The 22,595-nt window shown below is 44.4% G+C and overlaps 3 protein-coding genes across 12 annotated transcripts in view; 2 read left to right on the forward strand and 1 right to left on the reverse strand.

Moving 5' to 3' along the window:
• MPZL1 (myelin protein zero like 1) overlaps window positions 1-8,134 on the forward strand; it is a 39,704-nt gene extending 31,570 nt beyond the window's left edge. For 2 of the 5 annotated variants that reach the window (XR_010608029.1, XR_010608030.1), the window contains exon 8: window positions 2,669-2,754. Coding sequence is in view for 3 of the 5 variants with exons in the window: in XM_065658403.1 (XP_065514475.1) it covers window positions 2,669-2,770 (102 nt within the window). In the remaining 2 variants the exon portion in view is untranslated. Of the gene's footprint in view, window positions 1-2,668 lie in introns of all 5 variants that reach the window. The other 3 variants (XM_065658403.1, XM_065658402.1, XM_065658404.1) reach the window with 2 other exon arrangements.
• Window positions 8,135-9,523: 1,389 nt separating this feature from the next.
• Window positions 9,524-20,027, reverse strand: MPC2 (mitochondrial pyruvate carrier 2). The gene is made up of 5 exons (XM_065658409.1): window positions 19,759-20,027; window positions 15,518-15,558; window positions 13,591-13,675; window positions 10,384-10,495; window positions 9,524-9,757 (listed from the first exon to the last, which is right to left on the reverse strand). Exons 1-5 carry the CDS (start codon window positions 19,862-19,864, stop codon window positions 9,724-9,726), a joined length of 378 nt encoding a protein of 125 aa, XP_065514481.1. The 5' UTR covers window positions 19,865-20,027; the 3' UTR covers window positions 9,524-9,723.
• A 470-nt stretch (window positions 20,028-20,497) lies between these two features.
• Window positions 20,498-22,595, forward strand: part of DCAF6 (DDB1 and CUL4 associated factor 6) — a 93,920-nt gene continuing 91,822 nt past the window's right edge. For 3 of the 6 annotated variants that reach the window (XM_065649758.1, XM_065649607.1, XM_065649816.1), the window contains exon 1: window positions 20,503-20,806. In XM_065649758.1, coding sequence (XP_065505830.1) covers window positions 20,713-20,806 — 94 coding nt within the window. In that variant the 5' untranslated portion in view covers window positions 20,503-20,712. Of the gene's footprint in view, window positions 20,807-22,595 lie in introns of all 6 variants that reach the window. The other 3 variants (XM_065649687.1, XM_065649520.1, XM_065649895.1) reach the window with 3 other exon arrangements.

A 22,595-nucleotide genomic window follows, 5' to 3' on the forward strand; every position in this document is an offset into this window, starting at 1 on the left:
AATGCTGGAAGAATGGTCCTGATACTGATTATAATCAGCTAGAAAATCAGCAGCAAATCAAGTAGATGGAGCCCTATAATAAATCCTTCAACCTCCTTTTCTCTGTGTTAGCTAATCTACCAGTTCTTTAGGTGATAGCGAACAGATCCAGATAGCTTGGTTTGGATCAGATGATCACAGCAGTCAGTCTCTCCACCACCACCTAACATGTTGGTTGCAGCCAAATAACTATTCAACGTGGCATAAAATCAGAATAGTGGTAAGGCAACTGATCCTGAATGAACTCCTGTGATAGAAAATTCACCCATGAGAATTACTTAAATAAAACTAGAAATGTCATGGTGAGTACTTTATACAGTTACAGATTTTTTTTTTTTTTTAACTGATAGGAAGTGCTGAATTTATCATGTCCTGGAACTATTGCTTCAGGCAGATGAGACTTCCAAAATAGCTTACAAATAAACCTTAGGGTCACTTTGCCTTAAGGTTTGTATAGGCACTGCACTCTAATTGGAACTAGTAATGTAATCCTGATATAATGTTGGAGACCAGAACAACATAAGAGAAGAGAGTTAAAAAAGGAGGAAAAAAAAAAAAGTAGCTCTAGTGACACTTTAAATGCAAAATTTTCCAAGACATCAGTGTCTTTTTTTTTTTTTTTTTTAGCATTTCCTCAGCATGTTATTTATATTCAGCATTTTATATATGCTCACAAGTTTTTCATCCTTCTGTCCATCTCAGTCCTCTACACTTTTTCTTTGTCACTTGGGAAATGCTTTACCTGGAAGGAAGAAACTTTGGAATCAAACTACCTCTGAAAGAGAACGATGTACCCGGTTTCCCTGAAAATAAGACCTCCCCTGAAAATAAGACCTAGTATGGTTTTTCAGGATTTTTTAGGATGCTTGAAATATAAGCCCTACTCCAAAAATAAGCCCTAGTTACAGTTCATTTAAAAAAGTAAATTTAAATAGTGTTCAGGCAGCTATACATGTAAAAAAGTAAAATTAATTGGCAATACAGTGCAGCAGGACAGATAGACCCTTCACCAAGAAAAGCAGACACCCCCAAAAGAATCACACTCAAAAGACCCCACAAGACCCAAAACAATAAGGGCTAGCAAGTGCCAGGCTCTCACACATGGATCAGAGTGATGATGATGTTCCAGAATGTGTTGACGTGACTATATTTGAATAAATGTTGGTATTTTTTTTTGTTCCAAGAATAAATGTAGATTGTTGTTTCTGGAAAAATAAGACAACCCCTGAAAATAAGCCCTAACACATCTTTTGGAGCAAAAATTAATAAAAGACCCCGTCTTATTTTTGGGGAAACAGGGTATTTAGCAGGTGCATGCTTTGCTGTTGTGTTGGGGTAAAACAGCTGTGCAAAAGTGTACCTATATGGTCCTTCACAGCCTTAAATTTCTGTACAGAAAGTCTCTTTTCGTCTCTGCCCCCTTGCTTTGGAAGATGGATGGAAGGATTTCTGGGTCAGTTTCATAGAGATGTTTTCTAGTTTGGCAGGATGTCAAAAGTACTGGGGAGAAGGAGGTGGGAGAAACGCCTGTGAAAGATACTTCTTCCTGGGACAATGGGGAAACAGAGTTACATGGATGAAATTATTTTGAAGCAAGAACTGCTAAAAAAGCCACAACCGAACTAAAAGCTCTCTCCTTGCCCCAAGCAGGGCAGTCCCTTTCCCTCCTGCATGTGTGCGGTGTGTGTGGATGTGTGGTCTCTCTGCTCGAGTCACCTGGGAGGTGTTGCAGAACGGGAGCTGCAGGTCAGACCTTTCCACAAGACTCCCGCCTGTCTCATTGGGTACCTGCCCATTACAGGCTGCAGTCCTGTCCTGAGCCCATCTCCAATACCTGCAGTTTGCTCTCCCATGGGCTGTGTTTGGTAGGACGTGGTGTTTTAGGAAGGCGCTGGCATGTCTGCACGCTCTGCTGAAAGATGGTTCTGTAGTGTCCTCCACTGCACCGCAGCAAATGTAACTAAGGTGTGTGGCCTTGCTTGCCCAGTGTGTCTGTGGAGGTGCTCACTACCTGGGTTGGCTCAAAAGTCCGGTAAGAATTCTGCATTACTGCACCGTTTCAGTATTTTCTGGCTCATTGCTGTGTAAGTCTTGATCCCATCACTTGCTTGGGCAGTGACTGGTGTCACAAGGTGGCTGCAGGTTTGTTCTCTCCCTTGTTATCTGAGTGGTGCAGCTGTGCTGGGATTTACAGGACTTGAGTGACAGCCTGGGAAGCGTAATCTGCTGTCTACTGGTAAATCCGTAGTGCAGTTCCTCTGAAAAATATTAAATCTGGCATGCATCTGACTAAGCCATGTATCTTTGTTCCATAGCATGTAAGAATTGCTGCTTTTCACATCAAAGGATTCTAGATTCTGCTTTTTGTGAGAAGCAAGCAGCTGTAACAGTTTTAAAAGGAGGAAATGGTGCTGTTTGGCATGCTCCTGATAGGAGAAAGGTGGCAGAGTAGAGCTCATTTGTAGGTGAAGCCTCATTCCACCTGCTTCAAAGTGCTTCATAAAAGCTCTGTGGTCTTGCTTTAGCTTTGGTCTTGCTGCAGCCCCTGTGGAAGCGAGGGGCAGTATGGCCTATTCTGAAAAATACTGATTGTTTGTTTGTTTGTTTTTTAATTTTATTGTGTTCCCAGGGCCCAGTCATTTATGCGCAGTTAGATCACTCCGGAGGACAGCACAGCGACAAGATTAACAAATCGGAGTCTGTGGTCTATGCTGATATTCGGAAGAACTGAGATGAGATCCTAAGCTATCCAAAGGAAAACACACATTCAGACTGGAATTGCTTGAACAAGATTTGACCCAGAGAACTCACATGTGGCCTTTGATGCCTAGACTAGGACCAATGCATGTGCATACAGAGGGAAAGATATATATGTATTGTGTGTAAATAGTCTATTTAATCGTACAGAAGTGAGACCAATGTTGCATGTTGAAATGCGGTAAGAATTTTGCTTATAAATTGCCAATATTCTTTTTTTGTATCTTGTGTGACGAGAGAGAAAGTGAAAACTTGCATCACAATTTTAAAATATTTTTATCTTGATTTTTAATGGAGAAACTGGAAGATGTCTGAAGATTCTAGATTGACCTGGATTCTTTTTTTGCTTATAGGACCTAATTTCTTTTGTTGAGGTGAATATAAAGAAGATATCTTCTTTATATTCACAGATTTCTTTATGTATACAGAGTCTTCATTGTTCTTGGTCAGATTCTCAGTATAAGCTGCCTTTTCATACAAACTAGACACTCCCACTGGTTTTGTAAGCCAAATTGTGACTCCTAGCTATCAGGAATGTATGTCTTAGCAGTGTAAGTGAAGGAAATGTTTAGGCCTACCTGACCTGTGTAACACATGTCACAGAACTGTTTACTTCTGTACTGAGCCCACCTGTTCAAGCTTAGTCCTTTAAGGCACAGGGATAGTGTTGATCTAACGAATTTTGTGAAATGGTAGTTTACCTGTGAAAACTCGAAAGCTAGTGAGTTAAAGGGATAGGAAGCTATAGCTGTAGGTGGTTGCCTCAGACTCTGTTGAACCTTTCAATGAAATGTTTCTTCCTCAAAGCTCTGTCATTTCTTATATGGATGAAAAAGGGCTGCAAGGGATCTGGAAGCTGTAGTACTCCCTGACCTCTCTCCAATGGCTCCATTATACCACTCTCACTTCCTTAGAGATGCTTTACCTGTTCTTAAAAGCCTGTAGTGAAGGCTGAATGACCTCTGCAGGAAATCTAGGGCTTCGGTCTTTGATTTTTTTTTTTTTGGTGTATTCTTTTTGTGTAACTTATGTTTGCACAGAGGATGCAGAGGGCAGTTTATTTCCTTCCTCTCTACAAGTCTACTGCTTGAATATAATTTCCCAACTTCTATAATTTCTACATTAAACTCCTTGTAGATTGTTAAGGATCTCTGATGATTCTCTTCTTCTGAAGAGGATCTTTCTTTAGCTGACCCATTTGTATCCTGAAATCTGGTGCTCAAAACTAGAAGTGGCATTTCAGCTGAGGGCTTTTCAGAGTAGCATATAGTAGAGGGATTCCTGTTTTGTACATCCTAATGTGGTGTTGGCTTTTTTGTAGCAGCAAATAATTTTCAGTTTCGTCTACCGTAACCCCTTCTATCTGATTCTTGCGCATTTTCTACTTCAGTCTGTTTCACAGAATCAGTCAGAGAATGGTTGTGGTTGGAAGGGACCTCTGGAGATCATCTAGTCCAAACCCCCTCTCCTCAAGCAGAGTCAGCTGGAGCAGGTTACCCTGCACAGTGCCCATTTGGGTTTTCTGTATCTTCACACTTGGAAACTCACCAACTTCTCTTGGCAACCTGTTCCACTGATCACTTAGAGTGATCAAACAGTAAAAAAAAGTGCTTCCTTGTGTTCAGGTGAAATTTTCTTTCTTAAAATTTCTGTCCATTTCTTCTTGTCCTGCCAGTGAGCACTACTGAGAAGAGTAGTGCTCTTAATTCCTTCTCATCAAGTAGTTACACACATTGAAAAGATTCCTCTCAAGCCTTCTCTTCTTCACGCTGAACAGTCCCAGCTCTCTCAGCCTTTCCTCATATGAAAGATGCCTCACTTTATCATCATTGTGGCCCTGCACTGGACTTGCTCCAGTATGTCCATGTCTCTCTTGTACTGGAGAGCGCAGAACTGGACACGGGACTCCAGGTGTGGCCTCACCAGTGCTGAATAAAGGGGAAGGATCACTTCACTCGACCTGGTGGCAATACTTTGCCTGATGCAGCCCAGGATACTGTTTGCCTTCTTTGAGGCAGGGGCACATGCTGGCTCCTGTTCATCTTGGTGTCCCCCAGAACCCCCACAGGGTCTTTTCTGCCAAGCTGCTTCCCAGCTGGGTGACCCCCAGCAAGTACTGGTGCATGGGGTTGTTCCTCCCCAGGTGCACGGCTTTGCACTTCTTGAACTTCATGAAATTCCTCTTAGCCGAGTTCTCCTGCCTGTCCGGGTCCCTCCGAATGACAGCACAACCATCTGGTGTGCTAGCAACTAGCAGCTCCTCCTGGTTCTGTATTGTCTGCAAATTTGTCTCTACTGAAATTATGTTGTGACTTTTTCAGACCTCATCTTCAGTTTGTCAGTTGAAAACTCTGAATTCTCGTCCTGTCCTTCTGAGCTTGCAACACTCTTAGCTTGCTACTTGTGAACTTCAGCTTACATTCCACTGTAACATCAAGTAAATGAAAAAATTGGTTTCGGCAGATCCTTTCAGAACCACATTAGATAACCTTTAGTTATGACAGTGCAACTTCAATAACTGTTTTGTGTACGGTGGTTTTTTCCTCCAATAAAGTTGGGTACGCCAACACTATAGTCTTTCATCAGGATCAGGCTTCACTGGTTTCCTGACAAACACCTGCCTTTGTTAGAAGCCTCCATTAAGATGAGGATGAGTCCTGCTGCTGCTGTTTTCCTTGTCTACCAGGCCATTACTTCCCAACACTTGTCTTACACTTATGTGAAATTAATGCTTTTGACATGGTTGATGGAGAAACTTGATTTTGATCTGCCTCTGTTCATCCCTGTGCATCACCATCTTTCTCTCCAGACATTTTAGAGTAAGAGGGAGAAGTGTGATGGATGTAGCAATCAAAAACTTGCTGCTATGAGAAGATAGAGCTGTACCTGGCTCTGAAGTCTGCTACTAATGTTTATTTTCTTGCTGGAATATATGGGAGAATCTGAGCACAATCCTGATCTCGTGCTGACTTTAAGAAACACGCTGATCTGGTTGATGTTGACTTTAGGAAACGTGCTGATCTGGTGCTAACTTTAGGAGACATGCTGGTCTGGTTGGTGCTAACTATTATAACCTTAGGAAACATCTCCTTCTGTTGCTTTTGTTTAGCTACAGGTATGTTCCTATTGCCTATCATGAGGAGACTCGTTTCAGGGCTGCTTGGATCCTCTTTGTGAAGGCAGAATGAACTTGGAAGTATTTTTAAAAATGCTGAACATCTTTTTAGAAAGAAACAAAAGTCCCTTCCCCCAGGAATAGCAGAAATCAATCTGAATCCCTCTCCAGTGCAAAGGCTGTTGAATTATTTATTATGTTTGGTTTTTTGTTTTGGTCATGGAAACATGAACAATGTAGCTATTAAATATCTTACTCAGGCTGAAGTCAAAAGAATTTGAGACAATGTGAGACAACACTTGTGAACTTTCTGTCCCTCAGGTTATCTTAGGTCATTTAATCCTGCGACAGCCTGTGCTGATGAAAGGGACTGATGCTAAGTTGGCTTATTTACTAAAGTCTCAGGAGACAGAGGACTTCTATTTCCTTGAAGGGTAGCAAGCAGAGATGAAAGTCAGACAAGGTCATCCTATCCTGATGTTACGGTGATCAGAAGTTTAACTCTGTTTGCTCTACTGCTATTCTTTTAAATCTCTGGTGCTGTTCTCTGCAGGTGGGAAGGAACAGCTTGGACTTTGAGGAACACTAAGTGTGTTGACCTTGTCCTGCTGTAGTGTTGCTGCTAGCTCTTTTTGGGACCATCTATTTTAAAAAGAAGTGCTGTGTGGCAGGCTTGCTGCAGCACAGCTAAGGGACAAGCAGCCAATGACTTAAACTGTTATGTGGGTCATTGCTCTTGAATAGTGGGGCTGGGGAAGGTCTGTGTGATGTAAAAGTCTTGCAATGATTTTTTTTTATTCAGCGTGCAAACAAAACTGTGAACAATTTGAAATCCATTTCTCAGCTAAGGGAAAAAACCCAAAGTCTTTTATGGGTAAAAGTGACCTTCTACCCATTACAGGAGTGCAGTTTTGGATTGCCAGCCTGGGCTCTGGCAGCTGAGCCAGTTGTCACCCCCTAGAGCCAGGGATACAAATAGCATCATTCATCTTCCCTATTTTCAACAGAACTGCAAAGTGGAAAAGTTTTGGCTTTTTATTAACAGTGGATATATTCCTCCTTATTTTTGATTACTAGAAATGAATTTTTTGAAGAGGATTACAAATAACTGTAAAGTATCAATTTAAGTAAATTGGTAGCTGTACTCAGTACATCAAATCTCCATTGCCCCTTTTGACTTCAGCAGTTGTTCTGTGGGGGAGATGGTTGGCATGTTTGTGAAATGGCATCAAGAGCCATTACAGGGTGGCAAACATGTCCCTGTGACTAACTGAGTGATGTGTCATTTCTAACTGGAGAACCTGTAGGGTTTTGTTTTCTCTCAGAGCTTTAGTGATATTTCAATTTGTGACTAGAAGAGCTGGAACTAGGTTTTAAACTTTTTTTAAACCTGTAAGAACTGTTTAGGTAACCATCTGTCTTGTAGCTGCAGTAAGTGTGTATATGCAACTTAGAAGCTGCATTGCCTTAGAGTGGATTCATTGAGGTCAAGTGTGGGCAGTTTGATTTATAACCAACGCCTCCGCTATGTATTGAAATCTCATATTGGAATTTTACATTATTAATGTATCTACCTAGGACCTCAAATACAAAATGTTATTATTGTATAATAGGTGATGGAAATATTTTGTTTTTAAAACCCTCAAAGCTGAGAAGGTAAGACTTATGGGCTTTGGCCACATCCCTACGGTGCTAGCATTTAGGTAACACATTTATATGGGAGACTACAAAAATCATATTAACTATGCTCAGCAATTATACTCTTCTTGAGGCTTCTCTTTCCCTTCTCTTTACTGCCCTAAAGCTAATAAGCCCTTTCATTTAAAGGTATTTTTGCACTCTAAAATGTACATTTTAAAGTTCAATGCCTTTGGACATCAGTGTGCTGTGCAATCTTTTCTGTCTCCCTGCAGTGCCAGCTGTTTTTATGTGGTAAATGTAATTGGGAACATGGACTGGGTACTTTTCTTTTGTAAACCTCTGTCTTGGAGGTATGCAAGACAACAAACACCTGTAAGACAGGTGTATAATCTGTGTGAGGGAGCTGGATATGCATTGCATGGCCTGATTACATGAACAGCCAGTGTACCAACTGTTAGTGCTTTTGCTTTTACAGACTCATCTGGAAACAGTTATCTTGGATGTTTTTTTCTTGAATGGACTTTCATGTTTTCTATCGCAATCTTGTGAATATTTTAATACACTTTTTTTTTTCCCCCATTACTGGTTTGCTGGATGACTCTTATCTGACTAGGGACTGGGAAGGGGACTGAAATACACCACCTCTTCCTGGCAATATTCTTCAGTCACCGCAGTCTGTCAGCTCAGCGAACAACACAGCTGGAGCGTTCACCATTTGAATTGATACCCTGTATTACCACTTCAGCTAGGAGAACTAAGAAATGCAAGTGGAAAATGTAGCAGAATACATGTAGGAGAGAAATAGCTTCATGGTAGGACAGACTCTGGAAAAGGGGAGCTGACAGACCATCAGCTAAGAATGGAAAATGCTTTCCTTAAAGTGTCCTGCACAAATACTTTGCACAGGATAATATAACATTACACATGGGGTGAGAAGGGAGCAGACATGAGTCCCACAACAACATGCAACAGAGTGGTTTCCTTGCCCTGCTGGAGTGATTACTCAGATGGGACTGGAGGAAAGCGGGGGGATGGAGAGAGACTCAATAACAGGACTTCGTAAAACTCCAGCATTTCAAGGCCTTCATTTTCCTGAAAGCTGAATCCTAAAGAAGCTACTTTGTCTCACAGTTACCTTTTTCTCCTGGATATAAATTCCTGATCTCTGGTACTGACTCCTGGCTTTGGAAGAGGTCTCGGAGAACCTGGCAGGGAAGCTCATTGATGCCATGCTCTGAGTACAACTACCTTGTATTTCTCAGTAACAGATGAGCTTTTGCTGTGTAATTTTGCCTTTGCTTGGAAGCTGTTTCATGGTGGCACATTTTTCCTCTTACAGGAGAGTAAGTAGGGAGAGATGTTGACTTTCAGGGAAGACTTGGGTGTTTATTCACAAACATGCCACTGATGGGAGCAGACCACTGCCTCTGAAGCTTTGGAGAACTCACATGTACATGTTTCCTCAGTTCACATCTTCACAGGAAATCTGTAGGTGCTTGTAGGAGGGGGTGTAAGGTGAGTAACAGAAGTTTTGGCTGTTTATTTTTCACACTCCTTAGAACCAGGTACTTAAACGCACCCATCTTCTGCGTCTAGTTGTAAAGGATGCCAGAAGCTAAAACACCAGTGGCACGTACCACTGTGCTCTCCTCTTGTTAAAGGCAGTGGTGGCTGGGAAACAAATGAAGATACACATAGCTGAAAATAATATCCTTACACTACCAGGGAAGAGCATCAGAGAATGAAATGCAAATACTACTGGTTTTGCTTACTGACAGTATGGTGAAACCCCAGCCAGGTCCCACCATCACATGAAAGACGATCACTTTGGTCTGAGGCTCTGGCTGACTGTCACCAGTACAGTGTCACCCTTGGCACTGTTCGCTAGAGTTGGGTAAGGTGGGACCCAGCAACTCATTCTAGGCACAATCCACAATCAGTTTCTTTTAAAGAGACAATATAACACCTCAATTTAAAAGGTTGCGCTTTATTCAAGTGTATGGAGATACTTTGTTATTTGCCCTTAGAAAAACCCTTGCTCTCTAGACATTTGGATTTTGTCTTATTTTCTGAGAGGAAAAAACATCACCATTAGTGAAACTAGGTCCCATGGGGAAGGGTTCGTGTGTTGTTGGATTTGACATGTTGGGTTAAGCATCTCTTTGCTGCAGCTACGCTTGTTTTGCTTTTAGCTCCTGTTGATACCTATAAGGGGGGGAGAAAAAAACCCACAGAATAGAACAGCAGTTACAATAACAGTGTCTTCCTAACAATCTCTTCAGCAGAGGAGGTTTAAAATTACAACAGACTTGAGGATGGAAACTCGGCAGAGGATAGTTTAGTTCATGTAATAAGCTCCAAATTAGTTGTTAAGTTTGCCTTGTTCCTGGCCACTACTGAAGCCAGAGAACTCCAGATTTTCCATCAAGAAATAATTTTTTTTTAAAAAAAGCTACTCTGCTTAAGGACCCTTTGATCTAGCTGGATCAACACTGTAAGCTGACAGAACTGCAAAGCTTATGAGGGGAAAGTCTAGGCTGTTTGTCAGTCAGACCTACAGCTTTTAAAGAATGCCTTAGACCCAGAAACTACAGCTTATATAGGGCATTCATTAAAACCTGCTCTAGCTATACTGAAAATATTTAGACCTTCATTCCCACTCAACTGGAAAACTAACAACATTGCAAAAAAGTTCTGCAATGTTTAATTGTTCAGTTCCTCTTGCCTGTTGCACAGACATTGAGACTGGTAAGATTTATAAATTCCTGTTTAAGATGACGTAGTGTGAATGCTTATTTATAGTATACAGAGTAGCCCTTCTTAATACATACCTCCATATTCGGAAGAGTTGAGAGGCACCAGCACAGCCAACAAAGAAATTCACAGCAAACAGACCCCAGTTTTTAGGAATAATAACTAGAGAGTATCTTGACCAAATAAAGCCTGTTGAATGAAAGGGAAAGTTGAAAGATGTTAAGTCTTTAAAGTGAAATATTCAGACATTCTTCTAAGTTTAGAGACAGAATCATGGCCCAGTTTAAGTAAACAAGTTTTACAACTTCATGTTAGACAACTGCTTTTCTTATAACTAGCCATTTTTTCACTTAAAAGCACATCAAGTGCCAGTGGGAGAGCTATGGGTATATATTGCATTTTTCTAAAATAACTAGACAATGAGGTGAATCATAGCCTTAATATCAAACAAAGATCCTCTGTACCCTACAGCTGTCTAGACCTTAATTCACCAGCACGGTTGCAGGATAGTGGCATTTTGCTGTAGTGCATCCCGACGCGCAGGAAGTCAAGGAAGGGAGCCAGGAGACCTGTGTGGGTAAACAGGGAACTGCTGGGCAAACTCAAGTGGAAGAGGAGAGTTTACAGATCATGGAAGGAGGGGCTGGCCACTTGGGAAGAATATAAGGCTGTTGTCAGAGGATGTAGGGAGGCAACTAGGAAAGCTAAGGCCTCCTTAGAGTTAAACCTGGCGAGAGGGGTCAAGGACAACAGGAAGAGCTTCTTCAAATACATGGCAGATAAAACTAACACCAGAGGCAATGTAGGCCCACTGATGAATGGGGTGGGTGCCCTGGTGACAGAAGATACAGAGAAGGCAGAATTACTGAATGCCTTCTTTGTCTCTATCTACTCTGCTGGAGGCTGTCCTGAGGAGCCCTGTACCCCTGAGGCCCCAGAGGAAGGCAGGACAATGGAGGAGTCTGCCTCAGTTGATGAGGACTGGGTTAGGGACCAGTTAAGCAATCTGGACATCCATAAATCCATGGGTCCAGATGGGATGCACCTGCGGGTGCTGAGGGAGCTGGCTGAAGTCATTGCTGGACCGCTCTCCATCATCTTTGCCAAGTCTTGGGAAACGGGAGAGGTGCCTGAGGACTGGAGGAAAGCAAATGTCACTCCGGTCTTCAAAAAGGGCAAGAAGGAGGACTCGGGCAACTACAGACCGCTCAGCCTCACCTCCATCCCTGGGAAAGTGATGGAACACCTTATCCTTGGTGCCATCTTAAGACATATCAAGGATAAGAGGGTCATCAGGGACAGTCAACATGGCTTCACCAAGGGGAAGTCGTGTTTGACCAACCTCATAGCCTTTTATGAAGATGTAACAAGGTGGATTGACGATGGCAGAGCAGTGGATGTGGTCTACCTTGACTTCAGCAAAGCATTTGACACCATCTCCCACAGCAACCTCACGGCAAAACTGAGGAAGTGTGGACTGGACGATCGGGTAGTGAGGTGGACTGTGAACTGGCTGAAGGAGAGAAGCCAGAGAGTCGTGGTCAATGGGGCAGAGTCTGGTTGGAGGCCTGTATCTAGTGGAGTGCCTCAAGGGTCAGTTCTGGGACCAATACTGTTCAATATATTCATCGATGACTTGGATGAGGGAATTGAGTGTACTATCAGCAAGTTTGCTGATGACACCAAGCTGGGAGGAGTGGCTGACACGCCAGAGGGCTGTGCTGCCATCCAGCGAGATCTGGACAGGCTAGAGAGTTGGGTGGGGAAAAATTTAATGTAATATAACAAGGGAAAATGTAGAGTCTTGCATCTGGGCAGGAACAACCCCAGGTTCCAGTATAGGTTGGGGAATGACCTATTAGAGAGCAGTGCAGGGGAAAGGGACCTGGGGGTCCTGGTGGACAGCAGGATGACCATGAGCCAGCACTGTGCCCTTGTGGCCAAGAAGGCCAATGTCATCCTGGGGTGTATTAGAAGGGGGGTGGTTAGTAGGTCGAGAGAGGTTCTCCTTCCCCTCTACTCTGCCCTGGTGAGACCTCGTCTGGAATATTGTGTCCAGTTCTGGGCCCCTCAGTTCAAGAAGGATAGGGAACTGCTGGAGAGAGTCCAGCGCAGGGCAACAAAGATGATGAAGGGAGTGGAGCATCTCCCTTATGAGGAAAGGCTGAGGGAGCTGGGTCTCTTTAGCTTGGAGAAGAGGAGACTGAGGGGTGACCTCATCAATGTTTATAAATATATAAAGGGTGGGTGTCACGAGGATGGAGCCAGGCTCTTCTCGGTGACAACCAACAGTAAGACAAGGGGTAATGGGTTCAAGCTGGAACACAAGAGGTTCCACTTAAATTTGAGAAGAAACTTCTTCTCAGTGAGGGTGACGGAACACTGGAACAGGCTGCCCAGGGAGGTTGTGGATTCTCCTTCTCTGGAGACATTCAAAACCCGCCTGGATGCCTTCCTGTGTAACCTCACCTAGGTGTTCCTGCCCTGGCAGGTGGATTGGATTAGATGATCTTTCGAGGTCCCTTCCAATCCCTAACATTCTGTGATTCTCTGTGATTCTGTATATCCAGCTTGCTGCATCATCTTAGAGATTACAGAATCCACCAGTCAAGAAAGGTTTACATATCATGCAAAATGCACAGCACTGTGTCAGATATCAAAATAAAATCCAGAGAAGGAAGAAGATGGCAGCTGTAATTTTGATTTTTCAGCTTTAGCTGCCCCAAGTCCTGCCACTGACAAGATCTCTTGGAACACCTTGAATACAAAATATTGTTTCTGCCAGTGCGAAAATTCACACCAGACGGCAGTGCAACAGTCCATGTACCACTGCTTCCGAGTTCTTTTAACACATGGAAATCCTTTTTAGATAGGTTAGTGTAATTATGATTGTTTAATCCTTTAAAATCTGTTCTAAAAGAGTCACTATATCCTGGACTGATTTCAAAATTACTTGACCTGAAGCAAAACAGGTCACTTAGTGGAATGAGTGGTATCATTATAACTTAAGGGATGAAACTCTTATCCTAACTTATAACAACTTGCTATGGACAATTCCAAATTAAGACAATGTAGAAAACTGTTATGTAATCACAGAACTCTTACAGATTTAATAACAAGTATGTCTGTCCTAGAATTATCATCCAACAGTAATAGCGAGAGCTAGCGCATTATAATTAAGCCTTTTCTATAGAAGTGGATTAGTACTGATGGAGGATTCGGAAAGAAGCGTACACAGTTTTAGAGAGAGACTGTGTAAAAGCATGGAGTAACTTTGGCTTTACCTGTGGCTGTTAGTACTGCAGACTGCGATGTGCTGAGCTTTTCTGCTGGTCTGGTCATATCAGCCATTCCAGCACATACCAAACCCTGTAAAAGAAAAATTCAGTGAGCACCAGCCCAGTACCAGGGCCTCCTGCAACAGATCAAATATCTTACAAGGGGAAGCTGCTTCATAGCTCAGTCCTTATTCTATATGAGTTATGCAGGAGATGGGATGCATTATATGAGCAGAGATTAGACTCTCGGAGACACCATCCACTTGTAGTCTATTGTGGCAGGAGTAAGAACACAGTTATGGGGGTGCAACTGGCATGCAGTAAAATCCCAGGCAGTCGATTTTGCATTAGTTTAATAACAAGGTTCATTTAACCACAGCTGCTTAAGAAAGCAGCTGAAACACAGATCGGTTTTCATGCAACAAGTAGAAGCTTATCTAAATAAGGCCCTTCTTTCTAAAGCTCAGGCTAAGATATTACTGGTAAAGATGTAGGTGTGACACCATACAGTCTTCACTCAGCTTCATCTGAGGTAACAGTAATTCTTTAATTTCAGTGAAAGCAGAAGACTTGCAAGTGAAGTGAGGAATAGCTTGGCTGATCTACTTGAGGACATTACTAGCAAACATGCTGCTTGATTTGTTTTGTTGTTGTATTGCCCTCTACTGGAAATACAATTTCATGTTCATGTTGCAGGAGTTCAGAAAACAAACAAACCAACCCAAAAGCTCACAAATAAGAGTACTAACACTTTTAATTCGTTGACTGCCACTAAGGACTTCTTTGGCTCCAATCAAGAAAACAGTTTAAGGGTAGAGACTTCTGTGTGCTGCCTCACTTAGGGGATTGATATTGCTGCAGTGGTGCCACAGAGGTACAGACTCTTCAGTGTGCTTGGGTAACTGCAGTAAATGTGCCTTTGCCATGTAGGGGCAAAAGTCATTTTTACTTCTTGGTGAAGAACTTCACTGTGAGCTTAGAGAAGCCTTCCTGAATGTTCACAAAAGAAAAACCATTTGTGTATAAGCTGTTTTGATACTGCAGCAGTCGACACCAGCATGCTCAGAAGAGTTGCCCTGTATGCTCAGACTCAAGAGCGTGTTGCCTGGGAGAACCTCAGACAAAGGGGAAGGTTAACCGCAGTTACTGCAGCTCCAGTTTAGATTGACAAAGAAACAAAGCTACAGCTTAGAGCATAATGTGTTGACTGTCCTTTAAAAAGTTGGGGTTCACAATGGCAAACTTACGAACCAGCTGGCAATACGAAGAGCAGTTTATATCCTTTCTTGTTATCAAACGAGATCAAATAGCTTTATGATTTTAGAATTTTTTTATCTGTACCAAAACAACAACTAGGATGAGTACAGTACATTAGGAGACATATAGTAATATTTCACCTGTGCACAAACATAGCCAAGGGTTGTAACCAAGTGGGAAGCAGAATGGTGCAGGAAGCAGAGCTCCTGAGACCTGAAATGGCAGTTGCCTTTTTTTCTTTTGTTTTCTCAAGATTACCTTGCACTTTGACATGCTTTAACCTGCCTTCAAACGATGAGGCTTAAATTGGCTTCCTTAAGATACTCTTAAAATTCATCAATCTCAGATGAAATACATGCTTTAAGGGTTTTGAATTATATGCCAGCTCGCGCCCACCTTGAGCAACAGTTTAGTGTTTCACAAGAGAAAGCTTTTGTGAAACTTTCAGCGAAAAATGCAGGTTTTCCATAAAGCATTTTTCCCCTACTGTATCCCCTGCATGTTGTGCTGTATCTTATTAAGGATAATTTTGTTCTTCCCCATGTATTAAAAATTAGAGCCTTGGTGTTAGATCTTTCTGTAGGATCAGAGATCTGCTGGGAAACTCCTGCTTGTTCCATGAGTTGCTGCAGATTGGCCTCTGCCATCCAGACACCAGTTGGCATATCATACTTACCCATTTCATAATAGGTGCCCAGAAAAACACCGTTTTGGGACCTGAGGGAGGAGGAGGAGAAAAAAAAAGTTAAATTATTCAGTGAGGTGTGGCTCTTGTAATACCCACAGTAAGTTGTTGGGTTTTTTTCATTTGGTTGGTTGTTTTTTGTTTTGTTTTTAAATAATGAATTCTGTCTGTTGGCACAGTTTCTATCACTGTACAAGTTCTTTCACCTAATACTTATAGTTCATCAACTCAGTGCATCAACCTTCAGTTGTGTAATCAGTCAACCCATTTCTGCAATATATGAGTAGGGTTTTGTACTTCAATTTTTAAGGAAACAAGGACACTCGTTAAAGCAGGCAAAATGCATTTATAATGAAAAGAGTTAGGATGAGGGCTAGGAATAGAGAAGACAGTTTCTATATAATGATTAAGAGTTACTCTACAGCCAGACTAACTGAATTAGTATTTGAAATCTTTATGAACTGAATCTTGCAAATTAAAATCCCCAAATATTTTATTACTGGTATTGTAACAAATCACTTCCTCCTTTCTGTCCCAAATCACAACCCATCTCTTGATGCTGCAGAAGCCATGCTGCACAGCAGTGTTGGATTGCTGAAGAGAAAGTATGAATTGCAGATATAAGTAGTGGTAAATGTCACAAGGAGAGTGTCCTCCTTCACTTCTAATCTGCACCTCTGAATAGCCATGTCTTTCTAAAACAACGCCTCTCACCCAATCAACCCTACACCCCAATAATCTACAAATAGGCAAAGGAGGATTTTGGGTAAAGACGACAAAATCTGTAGAAGGAAGGGAGAACAGTTAATGGAATGGGATCTGGAGGAAAATGTCTCTTGCAAATACATGTATCTTACAGTGGTCCTAAAATGGCAACTGGTTGGTTAAAACAAAGTACTGTAATGCCACACCTACAACGTGCAGGCTGCCCACCATGCCAGAAATCATTAATCTAGGACTACCACCTGAAGTTTTAAAAGAGAGACAGCTATCCAAAGTATCAACCCACTGCACTGGGAGACAGTCACGACACTGGTTCCAATTTCATCAAAACACATTTTTAGGTCTCGCTAGGACACTGCTCAGCATTCTGATAACATGCAAGATGAAGCCTTAAGCCAAGTTTTCACTGTAATATGTTACATATTATGAGTAAAGTTCTTAAATATAAATTATAAACACTAGGACTTTGGTTGCTTGCTTTTTATGTGAGCTAATTTTTCTTTAACAATTCAGCCTTAAAAAGACCTTGCAGTATTCCCTATTTTAAGCACACTCAAGTTTAAAACTGTGCCTTGGGAACAATTAACCATCAGGTTTCTAGAGCAAGCACCTGTGAAGCAACTCATAATTTGGGGGAGAAGATTAATTGTTACAAATATCAGTCACCTGAAAGCCAACTAAGCCCTAGACAGGGGCAGGACGACTGCAGCACAGAAAGCAACAAAAACTGGCTTGGCAGCTTTGCATAAAGCCCTCTTGGACCCACACTTCTTGTGATAGTGATCAAGTTTCAAACTATAGTTAATAACTACTAGCACATTACTTTTTGCTTGCGTAACTGAATGTTTCTACCTACACGGGATTTATTTTTTTTAGGATGCCTGGGGTTGTGCAGCCACTGACACTAATATTGTTGAATAAACACAGCTCCATATTCATCCTTTAAAGATACAAATTTCAGTTGCTGCTCTCTTAGGCAGCTACTTAGTATTTCAGCATCAGGCTGCAAATACAGCTTTTGATGAATCAGTCTTGCAGAAATCCCACAGAAGTAGCTTTAATTACTATCATCTGTTTTCTTTTAAAACACAAATTCAGATTTGCAGTACTGGAGAATGTGGGGCAAGTATAAATAATTAAATTGACATTCCCTAAACAACTAGTAAAGTTCTCAAGAGCACTGACATTAATTTTTATTAATAATAGACGACAATCTAGAACTGCTGGCTACAAAACTAAGAAACACTTGAAAACTGGTAAGGTACCAAGCCAAGCTTGTTTCAAGGGAAGACTGTCAAACGCCGTAGGCAGAACACCTCTCCTGGAGAAACGCCAGGAAGCGCCCAGCCAAGGCGAGCTCTTCCCAGATCCCAACACCCAGAACTTTTCAAGGATGAATTTGACAGCAGCACATAAGAGCAGGGACATACCAGAAGCTAATCTGGATATTAAGTGTATGACCAGTTTATAGAATTTATGATTTCTGTTAAATGTAAGAGGTCTTTGTCCTGAAGAGTTTAGTATAATCATGCAAAGTGAACCAAAGATGCCAAAGGAGAAGGAGTACAAGCTCAGCCCACGCTTCCTCGTGGCTGCCAAGAGCCATGTTCCCCGCTCTCTGGCAGCCTGGGGAGTTGGCGTCCTGTACCCCAGGCCCTTTGTTGTCCTCCAACAGCCTCATTCTGTGCAACGACAGCCAAAGAAACAGCTTTTCAGATCAGGCATCAATTATTTTACTAGAAGCTTTCTTTGGGCCAGAAAAGAAGTAAGCATTGTTCTTCATTTCTTACAAGTGATTTATAATTTCATGATAATGACAGTCATATTCCTAAATTAGACTAGAAACTTAAATATGACCAGAAATAAAATGTGAGCGTTTCATTTCTAACCTACTTGTTTTGCAGTCTGAGTGACATCTATTGCATAACTTTCTCACAGACCTACCTTTAAGACATTCAAGGCTGAAACAGAAGTGGCAGAGGTTCAGTTTCGATACCTTCTTGCTCTGTAGCTTTTCTCACTTGCACCATCAGTACAGATTATGGCAGATATATATGTACATACACATACATACACACACAGAGTTCCTAAAAAATTGATCTTTTAAATTAATTTCAACATTATGGTGGTGAAAAAAAGTGGCCCACAGGCAGTTCTGTGAAGTGCAAAGCACTACAAGACAACCTCCAGAGCCTTTTTCCATTAGTTCTATGGTTCTGATGAAGAATGAACAGTGCTTGAAATGTTCCCAGTGCTTGCGATGCCTTGTATTCAATAAAAGCAACTGCAAACTGCCACATTTCACACAGGATGAATGTGGCACACAAAGGCTTGGCACCTTTACAATGCAAGTGCTGGACTTACTGACTCTTTATACATAAAAGTTACATTCATGTTAAATGTGTATATATATTAGTCTAGTGAATGCAGTACAAATGTGACATTTTGATAACTGCAGTTTTCACTCTAATTGTGATTTCTTTAAAGCAACAACTTTCATTTCAAGAGATGACCATTAGAGGAGGATGGAGCAACTGACTAAAAACTAAAGTCCATTTTCACAAACTAAAGTCCATTTTCACAGTGTATATTCCAGGTAGGTGAAGAGTCAAGGATGCACATCACACTGAAACAGAACAGCGGAACGGCAGCCTATGGAATTTTAGGACTTAATCACACCCTGTTTTTAACTACCCTATGCAATTTGTTTACATGACAAACATCACCTAAATGGCCCTGAAGCAAATCATTTTCCAAGAGGTTTCTCCCTAATTACACAAAAACACATGTTTGCTCAAGTAAAGGTAAGCTTTAGGTCAGGTAAGGGTAGCTCAAATCAGAGAAATTTGAGCCCTTCCTTTCCCACAGGAGCTGTTCAGCTACAAGAGTGGATTCATAAAGGACAGGAGTTGTGTTCAGTAGGAGCACCAGATTTGGCAGAAAGGAAGAAAATAAAGCAAACAGGAGCTTGGCATAGCCAGAGCACACTTAAAGATCAGAAATCCTTGCAGCACTCCCCCTGCTTTTTCAGTACATTCACTTGAAAGAAGTGATTGCTGAAGCCTTCAGGCCCCTTTGGAAATCATCGCATCCCCTGGTTCAGGATCAGGCGGCCCAGCCGCCCCCCGGATTCAAACCGCGGAGTAACGCGACAGTGACGCTCCAATATAACCGTGCATCGCAGGAGACGGGACTAACAAGTAGCAGCGTGTCTTTTTTTTTTTTTTTCTTTTCCTTTCCATAAACAGTAAGTTCTCCTTTAACCAGCAAGAGCCCACTCTTTGGCAGTTTTCCCCGTGTCACAATCACAGCGACAGAGCTGCGACCCTGCGGCCCCGATTCCCCGCGGCGGACCCCGCTGCCCGGCGCTCTGGCAGCCCGGCCGGCTCCCCGCGCCAGGCAGCCGCAGCAGCCCCCGGCGGGACCCGCCCGCCCCCGCCTTTTCCTCCGCGGACCAAGGTGACCCCTCAGCCCCCGTCGGGCCGCCGTTGGAGGAGACGCCGCGTTACCTGCCGCGTGGTTGTAGAAGGGCCGGAGCCGCTCCGGTAGCATGAGCTCGATGCGGTCGAGCAGGCGGTGGTAGGCGGCGCGGAGCCCCCCGCCGGCAGCTGCCATGTCGAGGTGGCGAGGAGGGCGCGGGGTCCGGGCGGCTGTGGCGGCGGGTCGGCAAACGAGGGGGTGCCGGTACCTCTGTCCCTCCGCGACCCGCCGTCCTTCCACCGCTCCCAGCAAGCCCTGCCTAACTGTCACCTCCGTGCCGGGGGGCGGAGGGCCGCTTCCTGCGCGCTGATTGGCGGGATCTCTAAGAGGCGGGGCTGGGCGGAGGGGTTCGCGCAGCGCTATTGGTTAAGAAGGCCTGTCCCCACCTCGTGAGGAGAGCTGGCGCCAGCACGCTGGGAGGAAGTACCCCGGCCGTTTGCGGGAAGGGCACGAGCGCCCGGCTCAGAGATGGCCGCCGGCGCCGCTTCACTCTCACATTTAAGATGGCCGGCGCGGGAAACCACGAGCCGTGGCCCCGTTCCCGAACCCAAGATGGCCACATCGTGGCTTCATCACTTGGCTCGAGGGCCGGTCTAGCCGACGCGTTAACGTCATCCGTCCTTTCCACGACGCGCCCTCCCTACCCGGTGAGGGGCGGGGTCCCCCGAGGCGTCCGTCGCCGGCTCGCGCGAGACGCCCGTTAGTCTCGGAGCGCTGCGCCCCCTCCCTCGCGGCGGGGGCGGGGCGCCGCGGAGGGGCGGGGCGCCCGTGCACGGGGGCGGGGCGCGGAGCCTCCGCCGGCCGCGCTGCCGCTCGCTCGCCGTCGGTGCCTCGGCGCGAGACGGGCGCGGAGGATCGGCCCCCCGCCCCCGCCGCCTCCCCGCGCGCGGGCGCGCCGGCCGGCCGGTCGGTTTCCATGGTGATCGCGCGGAGCGGCCAGTACCCGCGGAGCGCCCGACACCCCTCCTTTCCCGCTCCGCGCCATGTCCCGCGGGCACTGCCCCCACCTGCTGTGGGACGTGCGGAAGCGGAGCCTGGGGCTGGAGGAGCCCGGCCTGCTGCGGAGGCATTACCTGGGTAAGGGCGGGCGCGGGCGTGGTTGAGCCGTTCTTAGCCCCCTGTTTCCCCCGGCGAGGAGAAGAGAGGGCCGGGCGCCCCCTCTCCCCGCGGCGGGGCGGGGGCAGGTGACAGCGGATTCCCCCCTCCCCGCCTCCCCTTTCCCCCGCGGGCGGGGCGCGGCGGGGGGCTGCCGGGCCGCCCCGGCGCTGCCGGCTCGTTGCGCTTCCCCTCGGCCGGGCTGTCCCGCGGCGGCTGCCGGCTCCAAAGTTTCCTGTGCCCCGCGTGGGTCGGCCCCCCGCCTTCCCCCTCCCAGCCCTCCGCGCTCGCCGGGGGTCCGGGGCACGGCGGGGCCCCCGGCTACCTCCATGCGCTGCCTCGGCTGCCCGGGGCCCTCGGCCGCTCCTCTCTCTCCGCGAAGGAACTGTTGCGTGAGGGAGAGACAGCGGGGAAGTTGGGCGGCGGCTCAAAATAGACCAGGAGCCGCGGTTTATACCCCGGGCTGAACAGGCTCCGGATTTACCGGCCCTGAGCCTCGGAAGGTTGTTCACAGAGCACGTAAATGCCGGGATAATGGCGCGGTTGTTCTCCGGGATTTGAGGTGTTTCCTGGGGTTTGAAAGGCGAGTGCTGGGCAGAGCCGCTTGAACGTGTTCGGTGCCGGCTGGTTTCGTCTTTGTGTTCACAACTGCTCTGCAGCCATCGGGGGGGTTCTCCAGATAACGCTTCAGCTTCCTGCTGCTGTCTCTTTCAAACGCTAAGCTGGTTATTTTCACTTTCTAAGTACCGTAAGTTAAAAATAGTGTTAGTTTCAGTTTACGAGGCTTCGCGGAGATTTCTCTCGTGTAAAAGAACTATTGATACTCTTTGTAATGGCGCAGGTTGCACGCATCTGTGTCTCCTTCTCCAAAAATATTTAAAAAAAAATTTGTTCACGTTTTTGGAGGTGTGGCAGTCGATTACATATATCATAGCATGCATATTATCATACTGACACTTTTTTTTTGGAGGGGTGCTCGCCAGGGAGGACAGCTTATTGGTTGCAAACACTTTCCTTTGTGCTTGTGTGTCAAAATAATTCTGCTTTTGGGTCGAAATGTTGAGTACTTGAGATAGAACTTATTCACAGCATTGTGAAAAGTGTATCTTACTGTACCTCCTGAGCATTTCTGACGTGGTTGGTATTTGTTTTCATTTGGTTTCCTGGTGGAATTTAAGGTGGCATATCACATTACCATGCTTAACTCTAGTTTTCTATCTGTGGTCCCTGACCACTGGTAATCCACAAAAGGTAATTGAGAAAAGCAAGGCTGTTCCCTCAAGGTTTCCACTTATTATAGAGAAGATGTATGTGTGTATAGCACTTACATGCACATAAGTCCTTTGGAAAAAAGTTTGAGGTCCTAAAATTAAAAAAGGTTGAACACTAATGGTCTAACTGGTTTTTACTTTTGTTACACCTTGACAGCTGTGCTGGGCCAAGTCTTAGCTGAGGATTGTCCTAACTTCTAGTGATCAAACATGGATATCCTTCTGACTAGATACTTAAGGAATTTGTTTGTTTATTTATTTATTTATTGCTGACTCCAGTTGGAGCAGAAAAGCTCCATGTTAAAAATAGCACTGTCATGTGTAGATTTTTAAGAGGCACCGTAAGACCTTTTGGGCTTGCTTTTACATGATTATGTCTCTGACAATTGAAGAATTAAAATTTGATCAATAGAAATGATCCTTCTGGATTTATTAAGATCTCTTTTCTGGACACTGCTCCCATAAGGTGTGCGTAACTTCAGTTGAAAACAAAAACCCTC

Source organism: Caloenas nicobarica, chromosome 1 (assembly GCF_036013445.1).
Source record: "Caloenas nicobarica isolate bCalNic1 chromosome 1, bCalNic1.hap1, whole genome shotgun sequence".
Classification (NCBI taxonomy): Eukaryota; Metazoa; Chordata; class Aves; order Columbiformes; family Columbidae; genus Caloenas; species Caloenas nicobarica.